At 42.2% G+C, this 15,012-nt stretch overlaps 1 protein-coding gene across 2 annotated transcripts in view; it reads left to right on the top strand.

Moving 5' to 3' along the window:
• The window catches only part of wdr43 (WD repeat domain 43), a 34,753-nt gene extending 20,586 nt beyond the window's left edge, over positions 1–14,167 (top strand). Inside the window, exons 12-17 of one of the 2 annotated variants that reach the window (XM_071381842.1) lie at positions 2,580–2,698; positions 2,997–3,060; positions 3,538–3,651; positions 7,337–7,406; positions 12,951–13,009; positions 13,434–14,167. In XM_071381842.1, coding sequence (XP_071237943.1) covers positions 2,580–2,698; positions 2,997–3,060; positions 3,538–3,651; positions 7,337–7,406; positions 12,951–13,009; positions 13,434–13,547 — 540 coding nt within the window. In that variant the 3' untranslated portion in view covers positions 13,548–14,167. The remainder of the gene's footprint in view (positions 1–2,579; positions 2,699–2,996; positions 3,061–3,537; positions 3,652–7,336; positions 7,407–12,950; positions 13,010–13,433) is intronic. The other variant, XM_071381844.1, reaches the window with a different exon arrangement.
• Positions 14,168–15,012: the final 845 nt, after the last annotated feature.

Below are 15,012 nucleotides of genomic sequence, written 5' to 3'. Positions count from 1 at the left end.
AGAACCAACCTAAATAACCTAGAAAAAACTCCCTCAGATGACAGTCCTATAACATGTTACACAATAAATCTATGTTTTGTTCGAAGATTTTGCGTATTTTAGCTATAAATCAGTTTTACATTACTGCTACCATCTTAGCCACCATCATAGCTACAGTCAGAAATCGCACGGGAGTAGCCAGAGAAAATACAGACCAACGTCAAATACTAATTATACATCAAAAAACATTTCAGAGAAATATATGGTGGATAGCTAATGAAAGAGAAAGATCTTGTGAATACAGACAATATTTCAGATTTTTGAAGTGTTTTACAGCGAAAACACAATATATCGTTATATTAGCTTACTACAATAGCTAACACACAGCAGCATTGATTCTAGTCAAACGCTAGCGATAGCACAGTTCGACAGATATATGAAAAAGCATCCCAAATTGGGTCCTTATCTTTGTTGATTTTCCATCAGAATGTTCTCCAAAGGGTCCTTTGTTCAGAACCGTGTTCATTTGGACCTAGAACGAACGATGTCCCTCTTGAATTAGCATGGCACACTGGCCATGCCGTGCTAACCTCTCCGTCTTGACAAAATTCTTGCGTCGCATCACGTCTAAAGTCCAGAATAAATTTCAATAATATAATTAAAGTATATTGAAAAAACATACTTTAGGATGATATTGTGACATGTATCAAAAAAAATCGAAGCCGGAGGTCATATTCACCTATAACGAGGGTTTTCCAGGAGCGCAGTCCAGTTCCTACTTCGCGCCCAGAAAAAAAAATTAAGTGCGCACTTATCACTCCAAGCTGTTGTTTTCAGTCCCTGACAGAGATAATCAAGTCATTTCTTCTCTCACTTCTGCATGACATCCAGGGGAAGGCGTGTGACGTGTTTCTACAGTCCTAAGTGCCAAGGCCTTTTATAGAGAGTATCTTGAAGAGAGACATAGCTTCTTGGAAATTTCACTTTTTACAGAAAATGGGCTGTAAAAAGAGTTATGTTTCACTTAGAGAAATAATTAAACCTGTTTTAGAAACTAGACAGTGTTTTCTATCCAAAAGTAATAATAATATGCATATTGTAAGAACAAGAATTGAGTACGAGGCCGTTTGAAATGGCCACCTCTTTCCACTGCTGATACTCACTGCTGATATTTGAGCCATAAGAGGTTAACAAGAAATTTGTGGAATTGTTGAAAGTTTTAATGACTCCAACCTAAGTGTATGTAAACTTCCGACTTCAACTGTATATGGGCTACCGTAAGTCACTAGCTATACACACTGCCATAAGTTCTCTTTTGGTTTGTCTGCACCCATGTGGAAGTCTAATTAGCATAATACAATAATCCCATACAAATCTGTTAGTTTAAGCTAGTGATCTGAGTTTGTAGCTTCCGAACGGATGTAGAAAATAGTAAAATTAAAGAACCCTTGAATGAGTTTTAAACTTTTTGCCTTTATACATTTATTTATAAAGCCGTTCTTACATCAGCTGATGTCACAAAGGGCTGTACAGAAACTCAGCCTATAACCCCAAACAGCAAGAAATGCAGGTGTAGAAGCACGGTGTCTAGGTAACTCCCTAGAAAGGGTAAACCTTGAGGGGTGGCCAGTCCTTTTCTGGCTGTGCCTGGTGGAGATTATAACAGAACATGGCCAAGATGTTCATAGATGACCAGCAGGGTCTAATAATAATCAGTGGAGTGGGTGCAACAGGTCAGCACCTCAGGAGTAAATGTGTTGGTTTTTCATAGTCGATCATTGAGAGTATCTCTACCGCTTCTACTGTCTCTGTTGAAAACAGCAGGTCTGGGACATGTAGCACGTCCGGTGAACAGGTCAGGGTTCCATAGCCGCAGGCAGAACAGTTGAAACTGGAGCAGCAGCACGGCTAGGTGGACCCCGGACAGCAAGAAGTCATCAGGCCAGGTTGTCCTGAGGCATAGTCCTAGGTCCTCAGAAAAAGATTTAGAGAGCATACTTAAATTCACACCGGATAAGACAGGAGAAATACTCCAGATATAACAGACTGACCCTAGCACCCCGACGCCCAAATTAATGCAGCATAAAGACGAAGCTGAGACCGGAGGGGTTGGGTATTACAGACCACTCTAGGACTCCCACAAGACTGGTATGAAGGCCCCCCGGTACCAGTCAAACATTAATGGGAGTATACAGTATATGGAGACTGTTTAGTGACCAAAATAAGTGGTAAAATACATGTCCAATTCCAATGTGTCCTGACCTTATCTCTCAGATATTGGCTAGATTTTTTTTGGGGGGGGTGATGTGCTGTCTGTTCCATGTAGTGAATCTGTTACTCAATGCTTTTGGCAGTAAGGACAAATACATTTTTTTAATCAAGTGTATTGTATGTATGTTTTAAAATTCATTATCAAGTAACATGATCCTTTGTTTGACCTTAAAACAATTCCTTAAATCTTAATAGTTTATTGGACAGTAAGATCCAAGACATCTCTGACTCCTTATTGTAATTGACATCAATTTAGAATTTACATTCTTAATAGCACTTAACTATTGGTGTCTGTCTCTTCTGACATTGGTCTCTCCTCCGCCCCACAGAAAGTGTTTCAGACCCGGAAGGACAACTTGATAAAGAAAACAGTTGCACGGTTACCCCTCCCTGCCCTCTTGCCATTGGTGGAGGAGATCACCAAGAGAATGCAATGGCATCCATACACGTAAGTGAACACCTTCGAATCAGATATGGTCCGATTTCAATATCAGCATTCACATGATGAATTTTAATATTTCTCTACATTGATGCAAAAATTGAGTATCAATTTTGTGCTGAAAAATGTATTTTTTTGAGTCAGGAATTAATCTGTAATACCCATTTTGTTCAGTGTCTTTAGCTTAACATCAATATTACCTTTTGGGCCGTTTTAGTCAAATCAATTGGCAGTCATTTCTAAATCCCCTGATCTTGTTGCCTAAACTGCACCCTTAACTCCTCTCCTCTTCCCTTTTGCACTACAGGGCAGTGAAGATGGTGCGATGGCTCAAGGCTGTTCTCATGCAGCACACCTCCTACTTAGCCTCTGTGAGTTTATCTATGGGTGTCTTTGTGTAGCGCCTTCAAGCTTCAGGTCTAAAACATGGCTTGACCAGCAGAATGAATAGCAGCAATACTGTTACTCTGCAGGTAGCCTAGTGGTTACAGTGTCGGGCCAGTAACAGAAAGGTTGCTGGATCAAATACCTGAGCTGACAAGGTACAAATCTGTCTTTCTGCCCTTGAACAAGGCAGGTAACCCACTGTTCCCCGGTAGGCCGTCAATGTAAAGAAGAATTTGTTCTTAACTGACTTGTCTAGTTAAAGGTTACATTTAAAAAAATAACCAGTAGCCCTCAAATCATCGGGGAGTTGAGTTTTGAATTCCTTGCTCTTGAGAAATTAGTTATACTCAGATTGTTATTGACAGAATGACCGGGCCAACATTTAATCTTCATTTAAACAAATCCAAGGAATAATGCTTTCATAAATACTGATATATGTGTGTTTCAATCCTCTGTACCAGTTGCCAGACCTGGTGTTTCAGCTGGGAGTGCTGTACCACGTGATTGAGAGTAGAGTCAAGATGTTCCACAAGCTGACCAAGCTGCACGGCAAGCTCTATCTGCTCATGACACAGGTACGTCTCAGCAGTTGTAGCAAAATAGTTAATCTTTCACAAATGTATTATTTGATTCAGTGCCATTCCCATTACTCTACATACAGATGGGTTCTGAAACTAGGCCCACTTATTCAAGGGCTGTGATTGATTGACCAGTTCATTCAGGTGGGTTAATGCTGGAATAACCCAAATAAGTGGAACTGGTTGGGGATATTCGAGTAGAGGTTTGGTGAAACTGTTTGAGATGGATGATTAGACAGTGAAGCGACTACTACCCTGTATCAAAAGTGACTGACCCTTTGATGGCCATGATATTGATAGTACAGCAACAGTGAAAAGAGAGCCTTTCCCTGTGTTTGTGCCTTTTGTCCCTACAAACCCTGGTTTTTAGAATATTTTTTTTTATATATATTTTTTGAAGTTTGTTGGACAGATCTGGTGTGCCAGTAGGATTGGGCAATGTCAATATTTGGCCTTTTGTGATTATGTACCCATAAAACATTTTCTGAAAGAACTTCACTGGACTGTATGTAAACTGGAAACCGTTTCCTGAAACTGCATTTATTGCAGCCGGGGATTTTAACAAAGCTAACCTGAGAACGAGACATCCTAATTTCCATCAGCATATCGAATGCGTGACACGGGCTGCTAGGATTCTGGATCATTGCTACTTGAACTTCCGCGATGCATACAAAGCCCTCCCCCTGCCCTTCGGCAAATCTGACCATGACTCCATTTTGTGGCGGGGTCTACAGTCAATCACGGATTACAAAAAGAAAACCAGCCCCGTTGCCAACATCGTCTTGCTCCCAGACATATTTAAACAACTTCTTTGCTCGCTTTGAGGACAATACAGTGCCACTGACAAAGCCCACTGGGCTCTCCTTCTACGTGGCCAACGTGAGTAAAACATTTAAACGTGTTAACCCTCGCAGGGCTGCCAGCACAGACGGCATCCCCAGCCGCGTCCTCAGAGCACGCGCAGACCAGCTGGCTAGTGTGTTTACGGACATATTCAATCAATCTGTTGTCCCCACATGCTTCAAGATGGCCACCATTGTTCCTGTTACCAAGAAAGCTAAGGTAACTGAACTAAATTACTATCACCCCATTGTACTCACTTCTGTCGTCATGAAGACCCTGGGTCTCAAACCCGCCTTGTGCAACTGAGCTTTCTGACCGTCCGCCCCCAGGTGGTGAAGATAGGAAACATATCCACCCTGCTGATCCTCAACACGAGCACCACAAGGGTGCGTTCTCAGCCCTCTCCTGTACTCCCTGTTCACCCATGACTGCGTGGCCATGCACGCTTCCAACTCAAATCATTTGGCGACACTACAGTGGTAGGCTTGATTACGAACGACGAGACAGCCTACAGAGAAGGTGAGGGACCTCGGAGTGTTGTCAGGAAAATAACCTCACTCAACGTCAACACAACAAAGGACATTATCGTGGACTTCAGGAAAACGCAGAGGGAGCACCCCCCCCCCCCCACCACATCGACGGGACAGTAGTGAAGTGGGAGAAGTTTTAAGTTCCTCGGCATATACATCACGGACAAACTGAAATGGTCCACCCACAGACAGCGTGGTGAAGGCGCAGCAGCGCCTCTTCAACCTCAGGAGGCTAAAGAAATTCGGCTTGTCACCAAAAGCACTCACAAACTTTTACAGATGCACAATCAAGAGCATCCTGTCGGGCTGTATCACCGCCTGGTACGGCAACTGCACCACCCTCAACCGCAAGGCTCTCCAGAGGGTGGTGCGGTCTGCACAATGCATCACCGGGGCAAACTACCTGCCCTCCAGGACACCTACAGCACCCAATGTCACAGGAAGGCCTAAAGGATCATCAAGGACAACAACCACCCGAGCCACTGCCTGTTCACCCCGCTATCATCCAGAAGGCATGGTCAGTACAGGTGCATCAAAGCTGGGACCGAGAGACAAACTGCTTTTAGGCCATCAGACTGTTAAACAGCCATCACTAACAGACTCAAATCTCTGGCCACTTAAATAAAGGTATCACTAGTCACTTTAAAAAACGGCACTTTAATAATGTTTACATATCCTACATTTCTCATCTCATATGCATATGCTGCTTTATACCATCTACTTGCCTATGCCGCACGGCCGTTGCTCATCCATATATTTATATGTACATATTCTTATTCATCCTGTACATTTCTGTGTATTAGGTAGTGGTTGTGAATTTGTTAGATTACTTGTTAGATATTACTGCATTGTCTGAACTAGAAGCACAAGCTTTCGCTAGACTCGCATTAACATCTACTAACCATGTGTATGTGACTAAGAAAATGTTATATGCTCGGAGTCTCAAAATTGAGCTCAGGTGCATCCAGTTTCCATTGATCATCAATTAAGTTTAAGTAACTTGATTGGAGTCGACCTGTGGTACATATCGATTGGACATGATTTGGAAAGGTGGAGATGGTAGAACGTTCCAGAAGGACGACATCTCTGCAGCACTCCTACATTCAGTCCTTTATGGTAGTAGCCAGACTGAAGCCACTCAGTAAAAAGCACATGACAGCCTGCTCTGAGTTTGCCGGTTGGCACCTAAAAGACTCTGACCATGAGAAACAAGATTCTCTGGTCTGATGAAACCAAGATTGAACTCGCCTGAATGCCAAGCGTCACGTCTGAAGGAAACCTGGCACCATCCCTACGGTGAAGCGTGGTGGTTCATCTTCCAACAGGACAACGACCCTAAGCACACATTTCGGAGAAGTCTCAGTGTCCTGGACTTGGACCCGATCAAACATCTGGGAAGACCTGGAAATAGCTGTGCAGCAATGCTCCCCATCCAACCTGACCGAGCTTGAGAGGGTCTGCAGAGAAAAATGGGATAAACTCCCCAAATACAGGTGTGCCGAGTTTGTAGTGTCATACCCAAGAAGACGCAAGGCTGTAATCACTGCCAATGGCGCTTCAACAAAGTACTGAGTAAAGGGTCTGACTACTTATGTAACTGTTTCAGTTACTACATTTGTAAACATTTCTGAAACCCTGTTTTAGCTTTTATGGGGTATTGTGTGTGAATTGAGGTGAAAAAAACAATTGAATCAATTTTATAACAATGCAGTAATGTAACAAAATGTGTAGAAAGTCAAGAGGTCTGAATGCACCGTTTGGACATTGTTGTGGGGACCTGCTTCCATTAAGCCACACGCATTAGTGAGGTCGGGTACTGATGTGGGCTGATTAGGCTTGGTTCGCAGCTGGCCTTCCAATTTCTCCAAAAGGTGTTCGAATGGGGTCGAGGTCATGGCTAATGGCACACCGATCTCGTCGACCGATGTATGTATGGACCTTGCTTTGTGCACGAGGGCGTTGTCATGCTGAAACCAAAAAGGGCCTTCCCCAAACTTTTGCTACAAAGTTGGAAGCACAGAACTGTCTAGTATATTGTGTTCCTGGCTTGTGTGTGGCTGCTCAGCCATGAAACCCATTTCACGAAGCTCCCGAAGAACCGTTCTTGTGCTTACGTTGCTTCGAGGCAGTTTGTTACTAAGTAGTGATTGTTGCAACCGAGGACAGATTTTTACGCGCATAAGTACTCGTCGGTCCCGTTCTGGTGAACTTGTGTGGCCTACCAGTTTGTGGCTGAGCCGCTGTTGCTGCTAGGTGTTTCCCCACTTGTGGCAACCGCTGCCTTTAAATAATTTTTTCCCCTCCACCAGGTGGCGACAAGCGACAGCGGCAACAAAGTCAAAGACGTGGACCACATGGCCAAGCTTGTCTATGAAGAGGGTAATGGCCACACTGCCCACTTTCTGTTTCTTTTTCCCTCCATACATTCACTATCACTCTGTGTATTTCAGTTCTTTTAAGTGGTGTTCCCTTTATATCCTTCACTCAATTGACACTGATTTGAAAGCGCAGGAGAGCAATTTAATGTTAGTGCAAATGAAGAAATTAATGCACCATTTATCTGTAGGAGCTCTAGTCCAATTAGATTTGTCTCACAACTAATATACCCGTAAACTTATATTTAATGCAGAATCTCAAATGGCTGCCTGTCCCTTTTTTTTAATAGCTGGGCAACGGCACACATTTCAACAAATAAACGCCCGGTCTAAATGTGTTTGCATGGTTACGATTAATTACCATGACTTGTTTACATTGTCATTACTAAATTATTTAAACAATTTATGCCAATCGTCTGTTTTTATCGCTAGTAAAACTGCTAGCCATTGGCTGCGAACAGCTAAGAACTACTAGCTAACTGGCAAACAGTAAACTTCGGGAGAACAGACTCCTTCTCGTGGCAAAAGTAAGAACTAGAAAATTCAGAGTATATATTTTTATAGATTCTTACCAAGACGAAAGAAACAAGGTAAGGATTTGTAAATGATAACAGTGCATTGTATTAAAATGCTACAATTAAGCAAACGACATATGCATTAAGGGAAAGATGCTGGCTCAAATAGAAGCCCGTCTCTAACCACCTGTTTCCAGTGTTTTAAGCAAATAAATGCTGCGCCTATTAATGGAAGGTTTACGGTAATGGATTGACACCAATGGTAGAGACATTGTATTAGATATACGCATAGGATCTCATCTGAATAAGATGTCTCTTTTACAGTACCATGATGCATCGTTATTCCTAGCTCATTCTCTACTCAAATTGCTGGTTAGGATTTGCATTCCAGGACATTTGCATATCCTTAGTCAGACTTGCTAATACACAGCAGGGCACACCAAACTACGATTACTCCTGATACTGGGTGACTGACTGGCGTTCAAGTCAAAGCCCCCCACAATTCTTTTCAGTGAACACTCGACACTGTCTCTAATTATAGCGCTGTATAAAATGGTTTATTGAACCGCATGGGATGTATTTTCATGACCTAATTAGACGCGCTGCGATCCATTACTCCTGCCAATGGTATGGTTTGGGTTCATAAGTAGGGTTGATAAGGTGGCTGTGGCGCTTGTTGAAAAGTGAGGTTGTTCCAAATTGTGCTCTGAATCCTGTTGCTGCGTGTTGGGAATGGAGTGTGGAGCCAGTGAGGAAAACCCTGGAGGGGGTGGCTGCAACAGGTTGCCGTTTTCTAGATTATCAGGGCAATCAGTCGTAGGGGATGTTCATATTTGCGTTTCTTGTCTGGAAAGCAGGCTTATTTTTTTAACTGAGTGGCTGCCCGAATGCGTTCAGATTTTTCTGGTCCCTTCTGCCCGACAGCTGAAGGTCCCTAATCTTCTGCACAGGTAGTGGTTTCTCTCCTTTACGCACACTCTGCTCTACTCAGTGAACAGGCTACTCTGGCGAATGGTGCTTGTTGTATCAAAGCTGAATTAATGTTGACAAGATTCCATATTGATGGTGTTCTACGTAACAGAAGTGAATATAATATTGTATAGGGATGTAAAGATTAACACAAGCATCAGTTCCCGATTTCAAATGTTTAAGATGCGAGTGCATCGTTTCACGGAACACCAACCGACTCAAACGTTATGAGTGTCCGGATCACAGGTGTTTTGTTCGTTTTACACCTTTCTACCTTCAGAAATACCTAATTTGTGAGAACTGATGCATCCTCCAGAAATACCTATTTTGTGAAAACTGTGTCCTCTTTCAGTGTGGAACTGCATGTAACTCATAGAACTACAAGTAATTTCCAATGCTAAATGATTTGTGATATTCCTATATTTTGGTGAAAGACAACCTATGTTATTGAGAGCTGTGCGCTGTTAAATGATGTTTTACCGGAATTAAAGTAAGCTACCAGACTCAACTCATTTGGCTATACCTGCTGAACGGGCCTTACAATAGATTTTATTTTTATTCTTCAGGTTCTCGATCTACAATAGTAAAGTTTAGAATTTCATAAAAGACAGCATGTCACTGAGGCACACGGCTATGTATGTCATAGCTAATTTGTATATGATAAATAGTGCCTTTAAAAAGTTTTCATACCCCAAGACTTAATTTGCATTTTGTTAGCCTTCAAAATTGATCATTTTTTCTCAACTATCTGCACACGGAAATACCCCATAATGATTAAGTGAGCCTGTTTTCAGGATTTTTGCAAATGTATTAATTGAAATATGGAAATTATGACATTTCTGTAAGTATTCACACCCCCAAGTCAGTAGTTTGTCGAAGCACCTTTTGGCAGTGACTGCAGCTGTGAGTCTTTCTGGGTAAGTCTATAAGAGCTTTCAACAAATGGATTGGGCAAGATTTGCCCATTTCTTTAAAAAAAATACTTCACGCTCTGTCACATTGGTTGGTGATCATTGCTAGACAAACATTTTCAGTTCTTGCCATAGCTTTAAGTCAAGTTGACTAACTCAGCTACTCAGTAACAATCTGTCTTCTTGGTAAGGGAAGACCCCCATGAAATGGAGAGAAATTAATGTCAACTTATTTGCATTGGGCAAACCATGTACACAATCGCAAATACCATTCAAATGGATAGCAGTTCATCAAAACCATATTGCAACCAGAACATTGCAAACGCCAAGTGTAATAAACCAAAAATCCCATAGGGGCGAGCACGCGCTACTGTATTTTATAGTATGGGAAATGGTCGCAAAGTCAGGTCCCATGGGTGAATTGTCTATACATATGTACTAACCATATGGACATTTGTCTTATTTTATTGAGTTTGTCCATAAGGCCTATGTTTTGTCCATTTACCATATGATCATAGGAAGTCGGCTTCCAAACCAAAAAGTCGGTGAACCATGTCCATCTGGCGCATATACTGACCAAATCATCTCACTATGTTAAGCCCTCAATCAACCTAGGTCTATTTCATGTTTGATCATAGGAAGTAAGAATTTCCAGATGTTGATTCAGCATGTCTAATTTATAATTGGTTGTCCTAATGGATATGCAATGGACACAGTCAACTTGCAGAAGAGCATGTTCACACTGACAATATAGCATATGTGTACTTGGACACTGTCCAATCACTGTGTTGATTCCAGCCGGTTCATTTGGTGATGGAAAATCCCTCATTAAGTACATTGGAAATGTGCAATTACCAACACAAATTGGACATGCTCTAATATACTGCAGAAATGAAAAATTGACTGGCTCATTGAACTAAGGATGGCCGAGTAGTGATAGTGGGTCCTCTCATCACTCGTTGGTGCTGATTTTCAGCCTGTCCATTTGGTGATGGTAAATCCCTCATTTAAATACATTGGAAATGGACACTGTACATTTTATATTGGAAATTGAAAATGTCAATATATTATACTGCCAGCGTCCATCAGTCAATAAGATATCATTCGGACACAACTGACACATACTGACATCAAAACCACTTTGTCCAATTCTTTTAGAAGTCAAGTATCACATTTCAGAGCAGGCCCAAAATTCACAGCGCCTTCTGTTTAAACCCTAACGTAAAACACGTAGTTACATTCTAGCTGCGGGTCCAGTTCTGACATTTGCAGGCCTAGCTGAGGTCACCCCGAGTTTCGGACCGATAGCTCATTCGGAGCCCGAGCAGTGACCTTAATTAGAAAATTCACTTTCTCCTGTCTGAAAATTAACTTTCTCCGGTCATTGCTACGGGGTCTCTTAACTTCTTGGCGCTACGGATCCCGTTACCGGGATCATTTTCCTAAACAACCACTGAATTGCAGAGCGCCAAATTCAAAAATAATCCCAAAAATATTTAGAATCATGGAATCACAAGTGAAATATACCAAAACACAGCTTAGGTTGTTGTTAATCCACCTATCGTGTCAGATTTAGAAAATATGCTTTACAGCGAAAGCAATCCAAGCGTTTGTGAGTGGATCAGTCAATGCTAGAACAGTTAGCCTTTTATTAGCTTGGTCACGAAAGTCAGAAAAGCGATAAAATTAATATATATATATATATAATAGATTAGTCAATCAAGTTTACTTTATTTTTTATTTTTTACATTTTCTGTTTATCTAGACCTCTGGTGCCCTCTTGAGGCATTAGTCTTTTTTCATCAAACCGTAAGCTTAAAGCATCAGACAAGCTCGACGCATGTAGTTGATTTATATATACTGATATATATAAATATATATATTGAAAAAATATACAATTTCAAAAGAACAGATTACGGTTCGGTAAACCAAGATTTTGTCTGGACAGCCCTAATGCAGATGCTGTATGGACGTTCCTGTGCTTTTTATATTTTTGAGGTCACATGTACCTCAGACATGAAACACGGTCCTTATGTACCTCAGACTATCAAAATCGTATCAAATTCTAAATCTGATCATGCAGAATGACTTTGGAGACGCCCTAAAGGATTACAGCCTCACGGTAGCCCTTCTGTTGAAGTGTATTCTCCAGAGGGTTCAGTATTTGCAGCTGCACCTCCAATTGTGGTTATGTAGAAGTGAAAATAATAAATCAGTTTTGTATTCAAACACAATGCTCTGCTTAGCTGCCAAACAAACCCTGAACTTCGCCGCCACACACACCGTCCCCCCTCTGTATTTCTCTTTACCATGAATGGTGATAACTGTGTAAATAAATACTGCTACTCTACACAATATAGCTGACTTCCTGTATGCATTTGCTTTCGCTACGAATTACATCAAGCAGTCAGTCAAGACCCCAGTGTCACAGCTGCATTTTTTTTCTTTTTTCATTCAAATAATTCAAATGCAAATAAGGATGTTTCCCCAACAGCATTCGAGAGGGGATGTGTGCACTTCAGCACAGGGCTTTGTTCAACAGTTTATTCTCCTCACGTAACTCTTATTTTCCCCCTTTCAGTATGTGTTCTCGGTCTTTGGCGGTCTCCTCTGTTCTGACTATTTAATATACACTGACAAATTGAAATGCAACATGTAAAGTGGTCCCATGTTTTATGAGCAAAGAAAAATCCCAGCAGTTTTCCATAAGCACAACGTTTTTCTCATATTTTGTGCACAAATTTGTTTACATCCTGTTAGTGAGCATTTCTCCTTTGCCAAGATAATTGTTCCACCTGACAGGTGTGGCAAATCAAGAAGCTGATTAAACAGCATGAACATTACACCGGTGTACTTTGTGCTGTGCACAATTAAAGGCCACTTTTAAAGCTCATTCTGATTGGTTAGGCCTGGCTGCCAAGTGGGTGGGCTTATGCCCACCCATGGCTGCACCCCTGCCCAGTCATGAGATCCATAGATTAGGGCCTAATGTTTTTTTTATTTTGACTGCTTTTCTTTTGAACTGTAACTCAGTAATTTCTTTGAAAATGTTAATATTTTTGTTCAATATAATAAAGCTGTGTAGTGGTTCTGTAAAGTGTCTGGACTGTGGCTTTATGACTGACAGCTTTGTTTTGTCTTCTCCACTTTTAGAGTCCTCTGACGAAGACAATGCTTCAGGTGACGAAGGTCTTCCAGATGAGGATTCTGATGTAGGTGGTTAAGATGACACACAGGGGCTGTGGGTGGGATGGAATACAGATGGATTGTTAAATGCTTTATCAAGTAAATATGAAGGGGTTTCCCAATCCTTGTTCTGTGGACCCAAATGGGTGCATGTTTCTCTTTTTTTACCCTAGCGCTAACACACTCGAGTCAACTCTCCACCAAGCCTTTGATTAAGTTGGGAACAGTTGATAAAAAAAACAATATAGAATTTGCACCCCTATGGGTCCATAGGACTAGTGCTGTGTTTGGGTGGAAAGGAATACAATACAGATTATACAATGAGGTATTGTAAAGTGCGCTTTTGCTCTTGAACCATCACATTCTCACTGACCATTGCGTTTATTGGAAGGTTGACGTATGATGAAGAGTGAAGCATCTCACTGTATTCTGCGTTTCTGGTCTGTGCAGAACTGGGAGGAGGATGAGACTATGGAAGACGAGGCGGAGGAAGGCATGAGGATGGAATCAAAAGTGAATGGCGATTCCGACATAGAACCGGGGAACGAGAGCGAGGAGGAGTGACAAGCGAAGGAAACCAATTGAACTAAATGAACTACAAACAAATGGACCTGAAAGATTTATATGTACTTTCATTTATTTTTATCCTTTGATTTTATTATCAGAACAAGATGGTTTTACAAAAAAAAAATGGGCAGGCAGTGGTTGGTGTATGGCGGTGAGCGAAGCCACCATTGTGCCTCAACCAGGGACCTCCACTATGGAGGCGGTGTTAAATACCCACCCCACTACCAACCTGAAAGCCCCATATTTTGAAGCTGTACGAGGCTCAAGCGCCATGCTTCTCCCCCAATCGCCGCCTTTCTCCACTTGATCTGTGGTTCTGGGTGTAAACCATGTGTATGGGACCATTGTCCGCACTGCTTGTTTCAGAGAAAAGGTGGGCTTGTTGCCAGACATGGGCTGCATATTTCCTGCATAGGACTCTGGTAAAAGTAACTCGCTATGCGCCCTTGTTCTAAGTATTTAACTATATAGGGTGCCATTTGGGATGTGATCCTGACTAATGGGTCATGTCCCCACTCAATGTAAATCAGTATGAACAGTAGTGTTTGAGTCCCTCTTTCCTGAGCTACCCACCCCTCCCCCAGGTTTCTTGGTATTAAATGTTCTTCTGTAAAGTCTCCAACTGAACCTTTGTTTTATTTTCTGAGTCTGTTTTTGGTGTCCTTGAATCATTGCACAAAAGGAGTTTTTTGGGGGGTGGGGCTTGGCAGTCAGTGTCCACTGCCTTTTAATTATAGCTGGAGGGGGGACTGGAGAAAATAGATGTGATCTCTGCTCGATTTAGGTGTGTAAATGGGTGGTTTAAATTGTGGCTGTCTAAATGTAGGGACGGTGGTCAAAGGGTACTTTTTGTTAATTAGGCAAATGTGTAGAATGCTGTTTTGGTTGCTAGTTTACTTAGAGTAAACTTAGTGTGAATGTTAAACTAAATCAAGGAAGCGTCATTGTCTGATTTTCATCAAACTCGTATCCAAATCAAGAGCAGGTCGAAAACGGGTGATGGGGACTCTGGCCCCGTTTGACAATACCCTCGGACAGAGCCAACCAGGAAGGATATTACCCCACCTACTTTGCCAAAGCACCCCCCCCCCCCCCCCCCTCCACTAGAGTGATAGCAACAGACCAACCTGAGACAAGTCGGAATGTAGCCCACAAAGATCTCCACCGCACGAGCTTGAAGGGGTGCAAAACTGGACAGGAAGATCACGTCCGTCACTTAAATGATGCGTTCCTAGGTTCGTCATGGAAGAATACTAGTAAGCCAGTGACTCAGCCCCCATAATACGGTTGAGGCAGAGAATCCCAGTGGAGAGAGGGGAGCCGGCCAGTCAGACGGCAAGGGCGGTTCATCACTCCGGTCCCTTGCCGTTCGCCTTCGCACCCCTGGGCCAGACTGCTCTATCATAGGACCGACCGACTGAGGAGATGAGTCTTCAGTAAAGACTTAATGGTCGAGATCGAG

The sequence above is a fragment of the Salvelinus alpinus genome, chromosome 33 (assembly GCF_045679555.1).
Source record: "Salvelinus alpinus chromosome 33, SLU_Salpinus.1, whole genome shotgun sequence".
NCBI classification, from domain to species: Eukaryota; Metazoa; Chordata; class Actinopteri; order Salmoniformes; family Salmonidae; genus Salvelinus; species Salvelinus alpinus.
This window is presented reverse-complemented; position numbering and strand designations above follow the sequence as displayed.